The sequence below is a fragment of the Ursus maritimus genome, unplaced genomic scaffold, assembly GCF_017311325.1.
Source record: "Ursus maritimus isolate PB19 unplaced genomic scaffold, ASM1731132v1 scaffold_23, whole genome shotgun sequence".
Classification (NCBI taxonomy): domain Eukaryota; kingdom Metazoa; phylum Chordata; class Mammalia; order Carnivora; family Ursidae; genus Ursus; species Ursus maritimus.
Window position 1 is genome coordinate 19224941 of NW_024424786.1, and position 23183 is coordinate 19248123.

The following is a 23183-nucleotide window of genomic DNA, read 5'->3' on the forward strand; positions in this document are numbered from 1 at the left end:
GAGAAACAATGCACTCCTCTGTGTGGTGAAAAATTCAGAAACCTGACTACAAAAATAGCTAAAAATAATGACCAGTTCTTTGTTAGAACACTCCATTTCCCATCCCCCAAAAGAATGAGTAGTACTTATAAAGACTCAAGTACTAATTAAATGAATGGATGGATATTGGCTAATCTGAAAAAATGAAGATGTGCTGGTGTTAAGTTTAAACTCTTTCAGGGAAGGGTTAAGGGTTAGTCATCAAAAAAAGCTGCAGTAATTTTAAGCCATACTCTCTAGCTTAAGTGGTCCTCCCTGAACACATGGGGCTCAGAGTTTGTACTTAGATTATATTCTCTAAATAATCAAGTTTACAGAGCTAGAAATTTGGGTTTCAAACCCAGGAATAAAGTCGGCAACTATAAAACTGTCAAAGTTCAATTAACACAACCACAACCCTGATGGCAGATCTAAAAAATAGTCACCACACTGTCAGGAATACTACCACGCACACAACAGACACTTCGAAGATTAGTTCTAGATTGATTATATATTGAGTGATCTATCACAATGTAGTCAAAAGAGCAAGCCAGGAGACTAATCACTTTATAGTACTAATACAGGTAGTATTCTGTGAGGTATGAAACACACTCACAGTAATGAGATTCAATTATTGCCCTTTTAAGCCTGTTCCTCAAACTAGATGCCAGAAACACCTATTTTCCACCTGCCCATCCTGTGGTGATCGAGTCAGCATTAATGTATGCGAACTGACAAACTTGCAGGTTTTAAAAGCTTCCAAGGTGATCCTATACCACTGTAGTTTCTAAACTTTGACTCTAACGGATATCTTATTTCACTCACATATGAGTTGGCTAAACTAATTCATCTTATCTTCCAGCTCTGAATTTTGGATTTAAATTTAATGTCCTCTTGGGGTTTAAATATACAATACTTGCATATTCAGTTTAATAAAAAAGAATTTTCGAGAAAATCCTAATCACAAAATGGTCAACACTTTTTTCCTTAAAATTCAACATGAAAAAGTTACAGAAAATGTCGCCATTAACAGACCTTTTCCCTTAACACTATGTGAGGTGATGGATGTTAACTAAATATTGTGGGTATCATTTTACTACATACGTATGTATTGAATCTTTATGTTGTACACCTTAAACTTATGCAGTGCTATGGGTCAATTGTATCTCCACACAACTGTTGGAGAAAAAAGACTATTTCCCATCTAGAAATATGTAGACTTACAATGTTATCTGTATATGCTACGACTACTATCTTGTATTTAAAAAAAAGGTCATAACTGAACATGTTCTATCACATAAATAAAAGTATTAGAAATTCTAGCTTTAAAAAAAGCTTTGGGACTATTCTATTGGCCTTACTACATTTCAAAGTATATTTCAAAACTACATTTCAATCCTGTCTTTGGCATTAGATTTTTGTTTTTTGAACTATCACTTAACATTACCAAATTGAAAATTTTTCCTTGTGGGGGTGATGGGGGTCAGGTGGGTCTCCTAGCATACAAAACGGTAAAACTTACCCCAGGTTATGGTTCCCTGAGCCTTAGAAAAGCCGTTTAGTTTCTCAACAAGTTGTATTCAAAGCAAATTCACAATTTTGTTGAAATTGCTGAGGATTCTGAATATGTGGGGGAAAAAATTTATACAGACTTCAATTTATGCCATTATAATAACTGTTTTCTGTTTCAAAGTTGCTAAGAGCATGACTGTTTAGTAATAAAAAGGTTTAAAAAGTAAATTATTTACAGCAGATAAATGCATTCTTGTCCACATTTTGAAATACAGCTTTTTGTAGACATCACCAGTATATTTTAGACATCTTCATTTCTTGGAAGTGCCTTGAATCATACTCATTCAAAAAGGAACAGCTGTTTGCAAGTTGAAAGCACACATTAAACAAAATAAAAAACAACAGACCCATTAGAAAATATTCGAGCCTTTGACTTTAAGAGGTCTTTTTCCTTGTTTTTTAAGAGAAAGTCAATTAACCACCACCTGGTTCCCTTATGCTCAAGTTAGAACCAAAAATGCACAGCACCCTCGAAAGGCTTTTCTGTTAGGATTAATTTTATTTCCAATTACGGAGGTTTTACTCCATAATATGAGGAAGGGCTTATGTGTTTGTGTTTATTCACGGATGCCATGCTGCAGCATAATTTTAATTAATACCTCTTGGAATAGGGGAGGTGGGTCGTATACCAAAACAGTCCCCTAAGATCTTGTTGATTACACAATTAAAAAAAAAAACACTATTAGATATCATATATTAAGTATTGTTATTCCACAAATGCCCAAGAAATTTAGGCTGGAGCATCACCCACAGGGAAACTACCAACTGTGTGATCAAATAGTCCTTTTTGTTCCATAACAAATTTTAGAATATGTGTACTTTTTATTAAAATCTGGTTAGAAATGCCTTTTCCACATTTTCAGAATATACCATAGATCTTATTACACACAGTAAAGTAGAATAAGAAGAAGATGGGTTAAAAATCTGAGTCTTGGGGCGCCTGGGTGGCACAGCGGTTAAGCGTCTGCCTTCGGCTCAGGGCGTGATCCCGGCGTTATGGGATCGAGCCCCACATCAGGCTCCTCCGCTATGAGCCTGCTTCTTCCTCTCCCACTCCCCCTGCTTGTGTTCCCTCTCTCGCTGGCTGTCTCTATCTCTGTCGAATGAATAAATAATTAAAAAAAAAAAATCTGAGTCTTTTGCAGAGGAAAAAAGATGAGCATTGCTTTTTCAATGTTTATCAGTGACTGCAAAGATTGTAATTTTGCTTTATAAAGTAGAGAAATAGAAATACACAAGCAATTAGGCTGATTAGTACAAGGTTTTGTTTAAAAATAAATCACTACATTTCACATAAAATACTAAATTATCTAGAAGACAAAGAATAGAAAACAAGAGTTTAGAAAAAAGAAATGTTATCTAAATTAACTATGTCCTTTGGCAAAACAGTTTTATTATACATTGCCTGGGTAAAGAGAAAAGCCCTCAAGGAAAAAAAAATGTATAGATCAAGTTAGTATCAGTGACAAAGCCTAAACATCTATGCTACAATAATGGAAGGGAATATGGATGGGATAAAATATTTCAATAAAACCTGAAATAAAAGTGCTACTTTTAATAGTAAACACACAAATATCTCCTTTGTTTTAAAAATAGTATGTAATTATTCAAAGCACTTTCGGATATATGATTACTCATTTCTGTGTTTGCAAGTCATTCCTGTTTTCTTTTACACCCCTACACTACATTTATACATGCATTTAAGAAACTATAGGTTAAAGATCATGTTGTGTTTTAGAGTACAATCTGAATAATCACACAGACATGGACCAACATTTATTACAAACAGGAAAAGAGCAGATCTATAAGAAAAGAGTACAGATTTTTTAAAAAGAGATTGCAAGCTGAAGTATAGAAAAGAAATTATAATCTATATGATAATGCAATAGTTTTATCTGCATTTAAAAAATCACATTGCTCAGTATATACAAAACATTATAACAGTAGTTTGAACTGCTACTTAGAGGAATTAAAACAGTATTGACAGCGGAGAAGTTTATTTCAATTTAGGTCACTCATGTTCCATCCTGAGTTCACTTCCATTTTCCAAGAAGAAAGGTATTTTTTAAGAGTCATTTTTCCCAAGTAGAAAGGTTATTTTGAAAAACTGAAATGTATACTTTACAACCCATTTTATAATAGGATTCATGTTTTTAAAATTTTTTAAATAAAAAGCAATCAATTCTCTACATACTTTTATTAAAGAATTACAGCTTTCACAGATAGCAAAATACATTGTTGCTATTACCAGAAGCATTACCTTCTTCATTTCTCCTTCAGCTACCAATAAAAATCATGTTCCTTTCATAGGAAAATTTCTTATGAATGTGGCTCAATTCAAAACAAATTACTTCTACGAGTAAGATACTGTAGCTTATGTGCTGTCATACTGATTACCTAGCTACATGAAAAGCTACAGAAACCACAAGGGGAAAAAAGAACTTAAAAAAGAATATGGCAAAACCATAAATGTTCTCAATTTTGTGATATTTAGCAACCCTTCTGACCCCTAAAAAAAGTGGTTCTTTAAAAAGCAATGAGGCTCTGACTGGGTATTCCACTTAATTCTGATGTTTCTATATAATTAACATATGTAACACTAAAGTAATCTGGCCTAATTCTGAACTTACATAATTATAATAAATACACAGATGCTGATCCTAAATGTCCTTTCATTAGAACCAGAGAACTTTATCTCCAACAATTTCTATGCTTTAGCAAAAAACGAAAAGTGGGTAATGAATTAAGAATGATAGTTTAATAAAGCTATCTTTTAATTTTACACAAGTAGCTAGGTACTGCAGATGCCACTGATGAGAAAAGCTGATATACTGGCAAACATGAAAAATATCAGATTAGTGTCATTAACGTCTTTAATAAAAATTATATTATACTCTCATTTGCAACTGATGTTGATGTTTCAAATTTAAAAGCAAAAAAACCAAAAAATCGCTCTTTGCTAACTTTGTTCTGAAGTAGGATTTACAAATTTCTCTGGGGAAGCAAAATTATCTCTTGTTATCAATGATGTATGTATTTTCATCTGAAAAGAACTAAATGTATTTGGACTCACACACATAGGTCTGGCTGACCATAAATAAATGAAACATACTTTTCCCACCACGAAGTACTGAGTTACAACAAATGTATCAAAAAAACTTTATTTTCTTGAGAGTGCATACAAAATGTTATGTAAACACTGTTAGTATTACCTTTAATGTGAAGACATTCTTATTATTACTTCAGATTTCAATGTATTATAAATAGGTAATGTGTCTCCTCCAGAAACATTAAAGGCCACACTGGGTGATATGACCAAAGAAAACTTTAGCCTCTTACAGGCTAAACAAAGTACAAAATATGAAAATAAAAAAATAAAGAGCATATAAGGAAAGAGAAAAACACAGCTCAGGATACGCATTTCTGAATCAGCATTTTAACATTTTAATTCCTAAACCGAAAATGTCAATTTTACAAAACACACATATATATATTCTTTACCATTTTTTCCTCAAAAGATGTTTTATACATACATTCATATTTGTGTGTGTATGTGTGTGAAATAACTGCAAATATTACCAATTAAATAAATCAGGCAACTGCTAGCAGCTCTGAAATATTAAATGAAATGAGCTTGTTATTATTTGGACAATTTTCAGCCCCTTGAAATAACATCTGGTCTTAGGATTCTTTTTTAGAATGCAGTTGGTATTTTTAGCTAGAAATGGGAGAAACAGACTGTGTTCATACTCACAGAATGGAGTATCTAACTGCCAATTTCAGTTTAACTTATGCTATAATAAAATGCATGAATAAATACCTGAATATTTGAGAAATTTCTAAAACTAAAGTACTACTTCGTTATACAAAAACTATTATGTATCAATTATGTTCATTTCTGATGAGTTTGCATATAAGCTAATGTGTTTGTGAAATCAAACTGGAATGCAGACCAAGTACAGGTGATCCAGGTTCCTTGCTTTAATGAGTATTACAAAGCAGCACTGGGTTCAGCATACTTCAGACAGCCCTACTCACTCACCTGGTGAATTCCATGCCAGTCTACTCTGATGATAAAATATATTAAGGAAAGAAATGGTCCCAAAGGATAAGTGACGAAACCTTAAGGATATGGTCTTGGGCAAAAACCACAACCAAACTCCACGTAAGGTACAATCTCTCACACAAACACACATACCACATACACAACCACACAAAAAAAATTTAACACACACACACACAATGTTCCTGCTATTCTCCAGTAATTCCCTCCCACTCCCAAAGTAATATACTATAAACTATAGCACAAATACAGTAAGTACACTGTAGCCTCAATTTAAACTGGCTGTTGGTTGGGTCCATCATGAGGAACACATCACAGGCAGCACTGTGTTGTGAAGTCTGTTTAGTACTACTGATGACTAAAGCCCTCTGAATAGGTCCAAAACAGACCCATGTATTATCAGATTTTAGTCATTATGGAAAATGTTATGATGAGGCTGCAGTGTATTTGATTAGACTGAGAATTTATATTAAAAAATTAACATTCAAAATAAGAATACTTCATAATATAAGTTATAAGAAGAAATGAATAGAATTTTCACTGTAATGTGGATACTATTCCCATCTCACCCCTTCCATCTTGTTAAATTATAACCTGAAAGATGATTACTTGGTGCCACTGGTATCAATACATTAACGCTTTATTATCATCTTGACTGCTAATTCCAGTTGTCAAAAATGAACATTTCCCTTCTAATCATAATCAAGAATGAGGCCCTTACTCTTTAAAATAAACATGCCTGACTTAAAATTTCAAGATAGTTAGAAAGCAAGAAAAAGAAAAAAGTATCATTGGGTAAATTATGATTACACAGATTTGAATCGCATTAGCTTATTCCTGAATAATGTAAACTTTATCCTATTAAAAAACCTTATCTTTAAATTACCGAAATGCTTACATTTATTGACAAACCATGCATTTCACAAAATTAAAACCTAACATAATTTTTCACCTAACATGTTTCATTTCACCACTCAATATAGTTACCCTATGAAACTAAGTTAACATTTCTGTATTTTCTTATAATACCATTCATATTAGTTTGTAAGTAGGAATAAAAAGAAAATGAGTTCTAAATAAATGACACAGGAGGCAATAAATTGACACATGACAAGTAAATAAAAGGCTAAAGCACTCCAATACCATTGAAACTGTTTTAATGTTGTTGCAACTCCAAAATGCAACAATCATCAGCTTGTAAAGACCCAAATTTCAAAAATTCATTTTAATTACTCCTTCAAACCTATTTTACAAAATAAAGGCAAGAGACATTTAAATCCTCCTTGTCCTAGTTGTGCTATCTATGTTCCTAACTTGTTTTCTATCATTCTAGTGTATGCTGCAATTCCCATCAGATGCTATATAAGAAAAAATAAAAATAAAATATTAACCTCTGCTTCAATGTATAGTTTCCAGAATCTGCCAGAACTGGGGAACTGGGCAACAAGGCGTTCATAAGTCTTCCGTGCTTTGTCTATAGGTTGATTCTAAAATTGAAAACCAATAAACAGCATTTACAATGTTAGGATTATGAAAATATTATTTACTGCAGAACCAAGTAGTGTGATTGGACCCATAGAGAAGGAAATGTAATCCTATATCACTAAACCTGTGCCTCTCGAATGAGAATGCTCCAAGCGTCAAGGTCATATGGATTCTCTTCTAATTTCTTTTCGGCTTTCTTCACCTTCTCTGGGACATACTCAGCTGCCTGGGGGAAAGAAAAATAAGGAACTGATGTTACTGTTTTAAAAGTTTCATGCCTAATTTAATTCAAGCACAGTTATCAGTCCCCAATACAAGCATAAAAATGTCCTCTTACAAAAGAGGCCTGCATTTTCTACAATCTGTATATACTATGCTATCATAAGTCACCTGCATAAAAACAAAATTTAGTGATCACATACTTTTAAAAGCCATTATTATAGTTAAACAAACCCATCTTTTACATTAAATATAGAGCAGCCGTTCTCAAGCTTTGTGGTCTCAGGATCCCTTTTATATTCTTAAAAATTACTGAGTATGCCAAAGAGCTTCTATGTGATTACTTCAATATTTACTACAATAGAAATTAATGCTGACAAAAATATTAAATATTTATCCATGTACAATAAAAATTATTTACATGTTAACAGAATACTTTTATGCAAAATAAATTTAAAAATTCAGTGAGAATATCCTTATTTTATATATTTGCAAATCTGTTTAGTGTCTGATTTTTTTAAAATGTAGTTGGATTTTCCTATCTGCTTCTGCATTCAATGTGCTATCACACCATGTAAAAATTCCACTGCACTCTCACGAGAGATTAAGAGTGAAAGGGCAAAAAAAGTGTTTTAAATTTATTATGAAACTGAACTCACAGATCCTCTGAAAGTCTGAGGAACCTCCCGGGTCCCTGGACCAATTTTGAGAAACACTGCTATAGAGCATTCATCCTGAGCCACAAAACGAAAAGCATGAAATGACATGGAAATTGTATTTTGATGTAAAAAATGTTTAAAATCATGTTTAAAAAAATGATTCACAAATTGTATATACAGCATCATTAAAACTATGAAAAAGAAATTTGCAGTAAGAGATTTGTAAGATCATACTAAAACGTTTAGTGGTCACGTGTGGGTGATAGTTTTTTATTATAAAAATATAATCTTCAAAAAAGTAATGTCTAAAATAGCCAGCACCTGAGGCAAAAATACAAGTACTACTTCTCAAATTGTTGTTCAGAATACCACTTTGTGCCACAAAAAGAAAGTGATATTCAAGTAAGTCAGATAAATGTTAATTTATAAAAGTTGTTTTGTCTTTTTGCAGGACTTCTTGGATCTATAATATGGCAATACACAATAATACTCAAGAGAAGATGGGGGAAATACTGCCCCAACAGCTTTCTTTTTTTTCAGTGCCAATTAACATCTCATAGAAAAAGAACATCAAAACTCCAGTTGGGAAAAAATTTTTAGTCATGGGTTTAGGGAAATAAATACACCTGGAAGAAATATACACTTCTTTGGAATAAATCAGTGTCTACCACTAATAAGTCTACATTTTATTTAGAAAGAAAAACATGTTTTAAAAGACCAATGTAATTTTGTATGAAACTTATATTTTACTAATATATAAGAGCTCTGTAAGTAGGCTAGCTCAAGAAACTAAAACTGGAAAAGTTTAATAGAGGAGGATTACTGGCCCCAATCACATATTAAAACACAAAATGACACGGCAAAATGGTTTGGTAATGGTTCATGAATTACTGGTTCATGATGGTTGAGAAAGAGAATGATATATGGAAAATTAACAAATAAAGGTGATATTTCAAATCAGAATACTGGCTTATTCAATGTACGGTGTTAGAATAAATGTATAATCATCTATTAGAATAACTGCAGTGAACTTTATCAAAATAAAGTTCAATTCCTATTTAACCCTTTCTACCAGAGTCAATTTCAGGTAGATCAAAGATTTCAACACTAACAACAAAAAAGAACTAGAGGAAAACATACTGAAATGGATCTTTAAGGCTTTTCAGAAGCCTTTGAAGAGAGTACACTTAATTCTGTTTAAATTGTGCATGAAAAAGTATAATAAAAGTCAAAAGACAAGCCTAAAAAATATCCAACATATTTGACAGAGTACTAAATGTATTCATGTACGGTCAATAAAAGACCAGCAACTCACAAAGAAAATGGGCAATGTACTGGAATAGTTCATAGAAAAAGAAATACAAATGTAAACCGTAAGACAGGGATCCAAAGTGTTTTATAATCAACACTGCACTGGAAAGGGTATGTAAAAACAAATATTCTCACATTGTTGGCAGGGGCAAGTAGCAATGTGATCAAAATTTAACATGAATGTCTGACTCTGAATTCCACTTCTGGCTATTTCTCCTACTGTACACATGCACAAAGATGTATACTGAAGAACAGTCAACTACTCAGCTGTTTGCTGTTGCATAAAACTAGAAATAATTAAAATAATCACATACAAAAGAACTGACTAAATAAATTATGGAACCTGTAGCCACCAAAAAGAACAGAGCAGGGCAGGTCTATAGACAGCAACACAGAACTATTTCCATAATACTGGGTGTAAAAAAAAATTGGAGGTGAGGGACGCCTGGGTGGCTCAGGCGGTTAAGTGTCTGCCTTTGGCTCTGGTCATGATCCCAGGGTCTGACTGAGTCCCGCGTCAGGCTCCTTGATCAACGGGAAGCCTGCTTCTCCCCTCTGCCTGCCAATCCCCCTGCTTGTGTCCTCTCTCTCTGACAAACAAACAAAATCTTAAAAAAGGAAAATTGGAAGTAAGCTGGGGAGAGACAAACTCGCAGAAACACTCACTTTACAATGTATATACTCTTCTGGTTGAATTTTTACTATTCACCTGAGAAATATTTGCTCAGTGCCCAGAATGTGCCACACATTGTTGAAGGGACACTTTGAGATACAATAAAATAAAGACTTCTCCTTTCAAAGAGTTTACTTACTTCTTGAAAAAACTTAAGAAAAATATTTTAAAATAAAACTAGGATCTTAGTTTTTAAGATACCAACTATGAAATGTTAATGATAAAATAGGAAGTGAGATACAGGAACTTTAAATCGGAAACTAAAAAACAGCTAAGCTGTACTTGAATTGCTTTAGTCAATCAATACTAACAACTAGTGTTTCAAAGCAGTCTGATGGGAGGTCTATTCACTCAAGATCCACCTGCTGAAAATTAACCTACCAAATTAGGTAACATATACCATAATCTGTAAAAGAACAGAGAAAACTCAAAAGATGGCATCTAATATTCAACGAGCAAAATCACAGCAAGAAGTATAAATGTACCCTTGCTAAATAAGTCACTCCTTTGTGATTCTCAACCCTGGCAGCACATCAGAATCACCTGGGGAAAAGATGTGCAAGCCCCACTATATAGACCAATTAAGTGAGAATCTCTAGGAACAAGCCTGAACCATCACTACTTTTATTTTTTATCACTATTTAAAAAAAAAACCCAAACTCCCCAGATGGTGCTAATGTGCAGCCTCAGGTGAAAACCATAGCTCTCCAAGGGTTTCCTAACCCTTTTTGGTGTCCCAGAACTTTCCAAAGACTTTCAGTAGACTTACTGAAGCCTATAGGCTCTTTCTCAGAATAACGTTCTTCCCTCTCTCTTTTTTTTTTTTTTTAAAGTAGGCTCTACATCCAATGTGGAGCTTGAACTCACAATCCCAAGATCAACTGTCACATGCTCTACTGACTGGGCCAGCCAGGCACCCCTCTCAGAATAATGTTCTTAAATACACAAAATAAACTATGTGAGACTTCAGAGGAAACCAATTATACTGAAATATAATTACTGAAATATTTTTAAACAAAGTTTTACACAGTAATAGATACTTAACACATTAAATAACAGGATCTAGCAATGAGTCTAGTGATGAGGACAATAATATCTGGAATATTTATGTCCAGTTACAGTTGTTGCTAACACTGCTATTGTGGTTTCTTGTCTACGTTCATAATGGAAGGAAAGGTTCAATTTCAGTTAGAGATTAGTAAAAATAAAGACTTTTATTCTCCCCATCCAACTTCACAGAACCCCTAATATTCTAACCAGACACCTAGGGGATGGGGTTAACAATGGACCTAAGAACCCATGCAAAGGATGCTGGATAGCAGATGTTAAAAAAATGCATTAATCACTCCTTGTTAAGTAATAACCCCATTTCATAATAAGAAATATAACTAAATTACATAAATCTACCCAAAGTCCAGTTAGAATCTGAAAGAACCATGGCTCAGCTCTTTTCAAATCTGTTACACTCCTCAATATTTTCCTCTTGCCAAGGGTGTAGTTAAATGTTCATAAAACAATCTACATAGATAATTCTCAATCAAGTGCATTAATTAACAAGGAAGCTAACCAAAATGGCCAAGAATACACTGTGGTAGTTATGGCCACATTTAATTCCTACAATAAAAAGTCATTTATCATCATGAACCAGTTGGGTAGCCAAGAGCATAACACTTTTGTTCTCTTGCCTGGGCATATTTCTATAGGGCAAAGGAAATTTAAACAGTTTTCTAGTATTCCACAAGGGGACTGGACCTCCATAAGGAATGGAATTGTATTACTATTTCCTTAAATCTACTGCTGGATCAGAGGAATAGGTCAGTTTAAGAAAATTTAGGACAAGTTTCCAGTGCTCATTTGAAATGGAATGAGGTCGGAACTCTGTTTAGTATAGCGAAAGAACAGCTGTCCCATGGTTACACGTCCCCAAAACTTATTACAATAAGATAAGAAATTCTATCAAAAATCCAGCTTTTGCCTTTGGAATAAACTATGACCCCACTATCATTCTTTAGGGAATGTTAATGGAGAGTGGGATGGAACCCCAAATCAAATGACCAGGGCAAAAGCTGGAGTAGTTCCCAAGGCACGCATTACCAATTATCAGTAGGACTTTGGGAATGCTTTGATATGCATAATTTTAAAAACCAGAAAATAACACAACTGTATGGTGTATACAGAGATACACACCAACATACGCTATTTCAAAGGGGTACAAAACCCAGAAAAATGATGTACTTTTTTTTTTGGTGTAAGGAAAAAATGTTACTCAGGAACTATTTCTAGCAACTGTTCTATGAATTGTTTTTCTAGTAGTAGGGTATTGCTAACATGACAACTAACTTATTTTCTCTGTGAATAATAACAAGTGTACAACTGGCTAAAAGTATGAAAGAAGGGTAAATCCATTACATGCGACCTTTTAAAATTTTCCCTTTAATAATGTTTTTAAGGCATAATCATACACAAGTCACTCATTTAAAGTATACAATTCACAATAAATTTTTTTAAAAACATCTTAGCACCCAATAAGAACCATCCTAATAGCCATTACCTTTCCCAAACCCCTAGTCCTAGGCAACCCCAAACTACTTTCGGTCTCCAGAGACATGCAGGTATTTCATGTAAATGGTATCATACAAACATGTGTTGTTTCTAGCTTTTACTTTGCATGTTTCCAAAGTTCATGTTTCATCATGTATCAGTATTTTCCTAATGCCAAGTAAAACTCCATTGTATGGATAATCCCACAAATCCCACATTTTATTTATCTGTTGATGGCCATTTGGATTGTTTCCAGTTTTTGAGTGGGGTTCATTTTGTGTTTTTCATACACACACACACACACACCCCTACAGGTGAAACTGCTAGGTCATATGGTACTTCTATTTTTAACATTTTGAAGAACTGCGAGACTGTTTTCCAAAGTTATCGAATCATTTTACATTCCGACCAACAGTGTTAAAAGAGGGTTCCAATTGCTCCACATCCTCACCAACACTTGTCTTTTGATGATTATGACCATCCTACTGGGTATCAAGTGGTAACTCACTGTGGTTTGGGTCTACATTTCTCTGATCACTAATGAAGTTCAGCATTTTTTGATGTTCTTACAGGCCATTTGTCTTTGCAGAAATGTCCTTTCATATTTTTTTTAAAGATTTTATTTATTTATTTGACAGAGATAGAGACAGCCAGCGAGAGAGGGAACACAAGCAGGGGGAGTGGGAGAGGAAGAAGCAGGCTCATAGTGGAGGAGCCTGATGTGGGGCTCGATCCCACAACACCAGGATCACGCCCTGAGCCGAAGGCAGACGTTTAACTGCTGTGCCACCCAGGCGCCCCGTCCTTTCATATTCTTAGCCCATTTTTAATTGGGTTATCTTTTTATTGTTGAATTGCAAGAGTCTTTTGTATTATAGATACAAGTCCCTTATTAGATAATCAGATTTTCAAGAAGTTTCTCCCATTATGTGGGTTTTTTCACTTTCCATGTTTAATCATTTGTTATGTGAAGCCAACCCAGAGAAACAGAATTTGACAAGGGCCTCACAGGCACTATACACTATCTCAATGGTTCTCAAACTTTTTGTAAAGAATCACTCTACATTCTTAAAAATTGAAGAACCAAACAAAAAATTTTTTAAAATGTGGGCTACACCTATCAATATTATATTAGAAATTAAAATTAAGAAAGTTTTTTAGTTCATTTTAAAATAATTTTATTTAAAAATATTTTCAAAAAAAATAATAATTAGTGAAAACAACAGCAGTTTTATGTTTTTGTGATTCTTTGAAGTCCAGCTGAAAAGAAGACGTTATCTGCTTCAGCTTGCAATCTACTGCAATATATTGTTTTGGATGAATCATGACTATATAACTACAGTTATGAAGTATATGACTACATATGTTGTTGGGAAAGGGAAAAGCACTTTTAATAGCCTTTTCATATAATTGTGGATAGCTCATGTAGCCTCTGAAAAACTCTAAGTTAAGCTTTACTGAAACTGCAAACCAGTTTCTATACGGCAGCTTAACTAATATTAAGGGGTTGATTAATCGGGGGTGCGTGGGGGGGGATTACAAACATGATCAATGACTGAAAGAATAAAATAATCTAATTTATTTTGCCCATTCCCACCAAGGAAGTACAACTTTCACAGAAAAAAAGGTAGTTCTCCTCCAAATGGCTGTTTTTGTGGTAAATGGGGAGGGTGTGATGCTAGACGTCATGCTGAAATTTTAAAAATAAAGATCAGCGAATATTTAACCCAAGGGATAAAACATCAAAAGTACAGGGGAGAAGATGGTAAGTTAAAAGATTTAAACCTATATAAACAGTTTTTGACCATGACGAACAGAACTGGAGGATGAGTCTCTAACATGGTTTTGTAATGAGTATTTTCCACTATTAAGGGTAATGACTGACTAAATATACTACAGAGAGGAAAACCATAAAATACTATCAAAAGCCGAACATCCTCAAATAATCTGCAGTTTCTTCTCCACTTATTTTATCAAGAATGTATTCAAAAATAACTTTTAAGGTTCAGATATCTTCAACCCCTACGTGGTTTGCAAGCTTTCGATTACATAAAAACCACCTGTGGTACTTGTTTCAAACGAAGATTTCAAGTCTCACACAATCTGTTATAGTAAGTCTGAAGTTAAGGTGCATGCACATATACTTGTATAGAGCACCTAAGTGGTGATGCTGCAATGGACCATGGACTCCATTTGGAGGAAACACTATCTAATCTATCTGTTCTGTAAATACATTTTTCCAAATGTTGTTTCTTTAAAAATAAAGTAACATCAGATCTAAGTCAATTTTTTTTCCTAAAACATTAATAAAGCTGAATAAATTATACTATCTGTGTGAAGTCTTTCGTCTCCCTTGGTAGTTAACCTTTATTCAAAATTAAAAATAGACCAGTAGAACTTTGCAAGACTATCCGCAAGCAGTAATTGAGACGATTCATATGGCTAGAGAATAAGGCAGTTTATGTGACAGGTGACATCAGGACTGAATGACAGTTTAGTCCTGTGTGTGTTCCCTTACCAGTGCAACAGAACTCTGTCAGATTTTTTTTTTGGTAAATGAATCTGAGTATGTATCCTTCATATAATCCCTTCGACCTTTCCAGAGACTAAAAATTTACTAAACACGTGAACAATTCAAAACTTGAGAAAAAACAGGCTAAAGACTATTGATCCAAATGATACTTATCATATTTGCTTATTAAATCTGCTATTCATTCCCTAGGAAACAAATAGACGCGAACTACAGATAAAAATCTCAATCTTTTAGAATTCAAAAAATGTGTCTTTGGACCAAAAGTAGCCAAGATATTAATTCACTAGATAAACTAAGTAAAACATTAGAACATAATCAGGACATAGTTTTGTCCTCCTGGCTTTATTCAGTGTTTACTGATTATAAACTATCCATTAATCTAAATATTTGCTAATTCAAATCCCTTTTTACATCAATTCTCACACCATTACCAACTGCCCGGCAAAACAAAACAGAAAGACTCAAATTCAAAGCTAGGTCTTGCTAAAGAGAAAAGATTTAGAGACAATGGCAGAAAAGCTTAAAACTATGCTGTTTTGTCAATATCCACTTAATAGGTACAAAAATCTCAACCCAGATTTTGCAATTCTGGAAAGTTTATCTGGGATGTAAGCTGTACTTCTGAAACTCCTATATTCTTAATGCTGAAGGAACACACAGCACCCTTCTATTGTACTAAGGAAAACTAATACATACACAGATCAATCTCTCTTATGAACAATTATTGCCAACTAGAGTATTCTACATGGTCGAAATATTAACAATAAAGATGAACTCAATTTTGGCTGCCCCCAAACTGTTATACCAAGTATCACAACAGGAGGAAAAGTAGGAAAGATTGTTAAAAACACATAAAACTAACTGGGCCCTAAGAACACATCGTCTAATACACATACTTGGCCCTTTCCCCTCCCTATTCTTAACCGCTCCCCCTTCCACTTTGACTTTATTCTTTTTTTTAAAACAAGATTTTATTTATTCATTTGAGAGAGAGAGCGCGCGCGCACAAGCAAGGGGAGAGGCAGAGGGAGAAGCAGACTACCCGCTGAGCTGGGAGCCTGACGCAGGCTCTATCCCATGACCTGAGCCACCCAGGCGCCCCTCCACTTTGGCTTTAAAGTTGTTTTGACAATACCATTCATTATCTTTTAACTGCTAGGAAGTACTAATGGTTACCCAACAAAACCTTAAACCAGGTTTCAGGTTTCAACACCGTATGTGTTTCATCTTTCATCTTAATAAGTATATAGCAGGGAACATTTTTCATTATTTTCCATATTGTCCCAAACTTATTTTTCACCAAAAGACAACGATTTATGGCCTCAAGTTCCCCTCTTTAAGAACTACTGATAATTATGCTTCTTCAAGTCTTGCAAATTTTCCAAAGTGAGGATCATTTTGTTTATATTATAGGCCTTCCTAATCCTAGGTAGGTTATGTATTGTTTTAAAAATGAAGTCTTATTTCTAAAAGATGTGTGCAGAAACAGAAGTTTAGGGATTTAAAGGCTGATATGAACTGTCTTGGCTGAGCACATTTCTCTCCCTCTTCTCATCTAACTTTAGAACCCCCCCACGCTTATGCCCAAATTATTTTACTTTGTATTACTTATGCACCTGTCCTCCGAAAATTAAATTCTATGGGAATTTGTAACGTATTGCATGGAGCCTAAATGCAAAATTCATCCATTCATTTACTGAACACCATTAAGTATCAAAACAGAACTTCCTCGATTCCTAGATGCAAGGATGAATAAATAAGGCAGTCCCTTCAACTAAGGTCCAAACCCAGTGGAGGAACAGCTAAATACTGTAGGGGTACTGCACAAGGTAAAATGGAGCTAAAAGAATGAGATCAAAAGCTGAACCAAAGCACTAATGTATGTATGTACATATGTATGTATGTGTGTATAGATACACACACACACACACAACAAAAATATAGCCATAATTCCAAACATGAACCAGATGTGTTTTCATTAGGGACGTGGGGAGGAACCTACAAGCACATAATAGCTCTATCACCACTGAACTGGCTAAAACAGTAATCAAAATTACCGATGAAAACTGCCAAGGTAATTTAAATAGCTCTCTATGCAAAATGGAACTTCCTCACAAGACTTTAAAAAAAAGAAAAAGACTACAGTAAACCTTAGCAAGTGATCCTGCTTGTTTACAATCATTTCCCTCCTCCAGAGGGCACAAAGCTATAGATTCAGTATCAAGACAGTAATGACCATCCATATTTTTGAATAACTAATTTAAGTTACTATCAGGTTTATTCAACCAACTTTTTCTTGAGCTTCAATGCTATAAGGCTAAAAGAAATCTATACCTATCTTGCCATATTCTTTGTCCATCACACCCCTTGGTGTTTTTCCAAAGCAAACGCACCATTCGGAGTGGCTTTGGTGGTTTTTTTTGTTTTGTTTTTAACTATTCTTCAGTTCTATTTAGTCTCTTTTTCTTGTCTGTCATTTCAGCTCATTTTAGGTGCTCCTTCCTCTAAATATTCACCGACTAGCTAAAAGATTATTGAGGAACACATCACCAACCCACAGAATACTAACTGCAAAGGGAAAAATAATTCTTCACAGTGAAGAAACCCAGAGATCATCACCCTACCCAAAGCAAACTAGTTGACTCATATTTTTAACCAGGTCACTCTTGAATGTATAATTTAATTATCATTTCAGTTACAGCTGAATAATACAATATCTGGGCTTTGCTGGAAAGTAATGAGGATTGGGAGAGCAAAAGAAAGTATGGGAAAAAACAAGATTAGCCACCAGTTCAAGCTCTGATAGGAACATTATACATTATACTATTTTTTTTGCATGTTTGAAATCATTACAAAGTTAAAGAAAAAATTATATGAAGATAACGCTGACAATCAGATGTCAAGAACTGTCTTTTAGGTTAACGGAAGAAAGATACAGGAGCCATCATAAAGGTCGGGACAAGTTGAACATCCAAAAGAAATATAACTATCGCTTATTTTTTTAACACTAAATACAGAGAAACCCATGAATCCACAGTAATCTCCTTTAAAAAGGAGAAAGGAAAATGGGGCGCCTGAGTGGCTCGGTCGGTTAAGCATCTGACTCTTGATTTCGGCTCAGGTCACCATCTCAGGGTCCTGAGACTGAGCCCCACATGGGGCTCTGTGCTCAGGGCAGAGTCTGCTTGAGATTCTCCCCTCCTTCCCCCACCCTTGCATGCTCTCGCACTCTCGCGTGCACGGGCACACTCTCTCTCTCTCTCCAAAATAAATAAATAAATAAAATATTTTAAAAAAGGGAGAAAGGAAAAAAAATTCTTTACAGAAAAATATGAGCCAGTCAGTAAAGACAGAATAGAATTTTTAAAACATCATTTGCCACCTTCAATGTAATAACTGGTTTATTCAAGAATTATCCACTGACAAATAACTAGTTAAAAGGTTACTGAGGAACACAAAATCAACCCACCGATTACTAACTGCAAAGGAGAAAATAATCCTTCACAAGGAAGAAACCCAGCAGTCATCACCCTACCCAAATAATCAAACTTAACCATCACTAACAGTGGAACAATCTAACAACTTGGCATGAAGTGCCTTTTGATGTAACATTATACCGTTCTACCCAAAATATTTAAGCCAAATATTATCAAAGCTCTCAGTTTAGACTTAACCAACCACAAAATTTTCAGGAAATAACAAAAGATAAAGGGACAAGTTAAATGATACCACACACACAAAAATCAAACCAACCCAGAAAATGATAAGTTTTACTAGAAAATTGTCTTGAATTCTTCAGACAATATCCCTGGGTGGAAAGGGGCGGGGGGGGGGGGACTATTCAAGAGACATAACTAAACGATGCATGTAAACTCAGATTAGATTCCGATAAAAAAAAGTAAAAATAAAATTAAAAAAGAGAGAAAGAAAATCCTATGAATCATACTCTTGGGACAACTGGGGAAATGTGAACAGGAACGGGGCTTCAGAAATGATACGATATTACTATTAATTTTCTTAGTTGAGAAAAACGGTATGGTTATATAACTGCCACAATGTCCTTTTATAAAAGAATGATGAAATATAAGGGGCTGAAATATGTGTTGACTTACTTTCAAATAAGTATATATATGTAGAGATAAAACAAGTATGGAAAAACGGTTAACAATTGTTGATTCTAGGTGACGAACTGTATTGCAGGCGTTCATTGCACTTTTCTTTCAACTTTTCTCTAGTACTAAACTTTGCACGGTAAAACTTTTAGGTTAATTTCTTTTCCTGTAAATTTTCACCACCATCTCTTCCATTTAGAACACCACAGTTCTGAAATATTCAAGGTCATGACATTTCGGTGTCTATAATTTTAGGTAAATTTAAGAATTAACAAGCTCTGCAAACTTTCAGTGGAACCTTAGGACATTACTACTCCTCAGCTTTCAAGTGACAAAATATGAGCCCATCTCAGAAAAACTTTGGTAGGTATACATAAACGGATTTAATATAGTAATTTTGAGACTTCAGACTTTACATTCTTGGGCATTGTGACAACATGTAAAATGTAAACAGATTTCAGTACTGAAATCAGCCAACGAGTAAACACAAAATTTAATTTAGCAAGCTTTCCGACATAATGACATTTATAGTCAACCAGACTATTCAAGAGGAACTGTAACTTTGCCTCATCTCTGTCAACCTCCAAGAACAGCCTCTACCTTCTAAGCTAGGGACTTAAAAAAAAAAACAAAAATCTAAGTGTAGTTTGTAACCACGGCAACGGGAAATTTCAGGAAATTGAGACTCTGCGGGCTAGCTAGCCTCCATTTTAAAAACTATTTACCTAAACATACCAGGACTTAAATCGAAAAACTGAATGATATCTTTCATAAGGTTGTTTCCTCTTTCAAACTAAAAGGTAAGTATTTCCCAAAATTCTGAATAAAGAGCAAAAACAAATCATTTCACTAAATATGATTTTCAAAATATTTATAGGTCACTCACATCCAGTACTAAAGCAGATGCTTTTATTTACAGTGGCCAAAACAGACTTCTCATTTCCAATTTATCAAATTCTGCAATATTTGTGTCTCTTGAAAAACGAAAATGAAATGTGGACAGAAGAAAGAGAAGCAGGAGAAAGCCACACAATTCCCAAATCTCGGCATAACCATGCTCTTCTCCTATAGGGCTTCTTTCTTCATTCGCACTGGCAAGAGACTATTTGTCCAGATGAGTTTCATCTCAACATTATTTCTCAAACTGGTAAACAATTTCTGGGCATATCGGAGAGGAGGCAGAGGAAACAGTCAAGTTTTTCGAAAACAGCGACTACACGTTAAAGTAATCAATTCCTAACCACCCTAATATCAAAACAAAATGGTATCAAAGGAAGGCATCCCACAGCAGTAGCCCCCTGAACCTAAACAGGACGAAGCAGCTTCCTGGCTATTGTTTAAATCAAGTATTTGTTCATATTAACGCCTAAGACAGAGAAGCCAAAAAATAATTTCAAATCTCAGTCAGCTCTTGCTCCCCATTCCCCCATTCCTCTGTACCCGGTCCTCCGGGTCATTAGACCCCAATTCCTTCTTCAGGCGAACATGGCTGGAGTACTCGGACGAACACAGACGTGAAGAGAAGAGGTCGCCACGAGGCCCCACCACTCTCTTTCCTCACCTGCTCCGGGGCGCCGTCTCCTGACATGGCCTCAGCTGATTAGAAAGGAAGAACTGGCCCGCGATGCGAAGCTAGAAAAGAAAAATTAAACTAAAAACCACCCCAGACCAGTAAAGTTACCCCCTGCCCAGCGGAGCCAGACCGCCAACACGAATCGCCACCGCCCACTCAGATATGAATTAAAATGGCTGCGCCCCTGCCGGACGATGAGAGAGGTGTGGCTTCTGCATTAACTTCCGGGGCAGTGGGTGGAGTTAAGAGCCCAACTCGCCAGTTACTAGGCCGCGCAGATGCAGAGAGAACCCAGAGGTGGGCCCAATGCCTATGCTGACGTCACGACCCTGGGCTTGGGGAGCTGTTGCTGAGCTGGCTACAACCGGCTGGGAGGCGGGAAACTGTTTAGCCTGGAGGTTCGCGCGCCTTTCGGAATTTAATTATCAAGCTGTGGAACCTGGTTCTTCACTGTTGAAGCCTGACTGCCAGTCAGGTTAGTTCAGGCAAACTGGCCATCTCAGAGAGCAATGCTAAGTTTAATGCCTTCTAAACTTTGGAGATAAGGAATATATCGAGGTTTTCTATGGCCTAAACTCATGCTTTCTAATCTATCGATTAGAGGAACAAATCGAGCCCATATTAATGTATACTGCCACTATCTACTGTTGTGTTTACGATTTTAAAGTCTGAAAGCCCCGGGTTTTAAGCTCAGCATCTCACCATGATTCCTTGTATGCAAAGCGGAGATAAACACTCTCCACTCTCTCTGGAGCCAGACTCCATTCGTTTGAATCCTGGCTTCATTTGAATCCTGGCTTCGTCTCTCACTTGGTAGGTAACCATGGAAATTTTAACTTTGTGCCTCAGTTTCCTTGCCTATAGATAGGAATAACAATAGTACCCGCAATTTAAATAAGGTGTACAAGTGAAAGTGCTCAGAGCAGTTCCGGCATAGTCCGAGATTAAGTGAGAGTAGGACTCCTTTCAAGCTAATTTCCAGTTAAAGATCATACTGTGGGGGCGCCTGAGTGGCTCAGTGGGGCACCCGGATAGCTCAGTCCTTAAGCATCTCTCTTCGGCTCAGGGCGTGATTCCAGAGTCCTGGGATCGAGCTCCGCATCAGGCTCCTCTGCTGGGAGCCTGCTTCTTCCTCTCCCACTCCCCCTGCTTGTGTTCCCTCTCTCGCTGGCTGTGTCTCTCTCTGTCAAATAAATAAATAAAATCTTAAAAAAAAATCATATTGTGTCTCCTTTTATCCTCCTTGCTGATAGCGGCCTACAAAATAAACTTCAACTTTTCCAGTACACACCTTTTTGGTCTCCGTGCCTCTGCTTGTATTTCCACCACCCTTTCTGTAGCCTGAATTCTTACCCTTTCAAGTAATCAGACACATGAACAAAAGACGTATATTAACACAAAGACGTAAATATTTATTGCACCATCCAACAATAGAGGATGTTAAATATACTACAAAACATCTCTACAATGGAACGTTATGGGGCCGATAAACTGATGCTAACCTACAATGACTGACAGACATCCATGATTCTAATAAGTGAAAAGGATAATGTACAGTGACTGACAGATAATCCATGATATTGTTACCCTAAAAAGAATGCAAAAATAGTGCATATTATATAGGGGATATATACACACACACACACACACACACACACACTACCTTAAAATATTAAAAGATTAAAAATAGTTATCTCCAGATTTGGGTGTCACATAATTTTTCTTTTTATCTGTTTTCTGAGTTTGTCTGTGATTAGTTAATGTAAGAATAAGTCTTTAAGAATAGTATTCACGTTCTATTCTTCAAAGTTGGACTCAAATGCTGTTTTTCCTAGTATTTTTATGAAAAACTTCAAAGAGATAAAGTTCAAAGAATAATACAATGAATGCCTATATCCCCACCACCTTGATCCAGTGACTAACATTTTGATGTGTTTGCTTTATATGTATGTATTTACATGTATGGTTTGCTTTTTGCAAAATAATTTGAAAGCAAATACAAACATCATGACACTTCATCCAAAAACAAATCAGTTTATGTTTTCTGAGAATAAGGACATTCTCCTTCGTAACTACAGCACCATTATCACACCTAAGAAAATTAATAATTATTTCCTAGCATTATCAACTATCTAGTGTATATTCAAATTTTCCCAGGCATCCCAAAAATATCTTTTTGGAGTTTTTTACAAATTAGGATCCAGTAAAGTTTCAAGCATTGCATTTAGCAGTTATATCTCTTTAGTCACTTTTATTCTAAAGATAGTCCTCTCATCTTTTCATTTTTTAAGTTTTTTAAGAGACCTGACTGGTTTTCTCTAGGAATGTCCCATATTCTGGACATATCCAAAAGTGTGCTCTAAAGGAGTGATAAGATTCAGGTTAAACATTTTGGCAAGAAGGGGTGCGTGGGTCACTCAGTTG

General features: G+C 35.3%; 1 protein-coding gene across 1 annotated transcript in view; it reads right to left on the reverse strand.

Annotated features, from left to right (window-relative positions):
- The window catches only part of CSTF3 (cleavage stimulation factor subunit 3), a 66787-nt gene extending 45828 nt beyond the window's left edge, over positions 1–20959 (reverse strand). Inside the window, exons 1-3 of the mRNA XM_008686833.2 lie at positions 20748–20959; positions 7263–7364; positions 7045–7140 (exon numbers count right to left, since the gene is read on the reverse strand). Coding sequence (XP_008685055.2) covers positions 7045–7140; positions 7263–7364; positions 20748–20774 — 225 coding nt within the window. The 5' untranslated portion in view covers positions 20775–20959. The remainder of the gene's footprint in view (positions 1–7044; positions 7141–7262; positions 7365–20747) is intronic.
- Positions 20960–23183: the final 2224 nt, after the last annotated feature.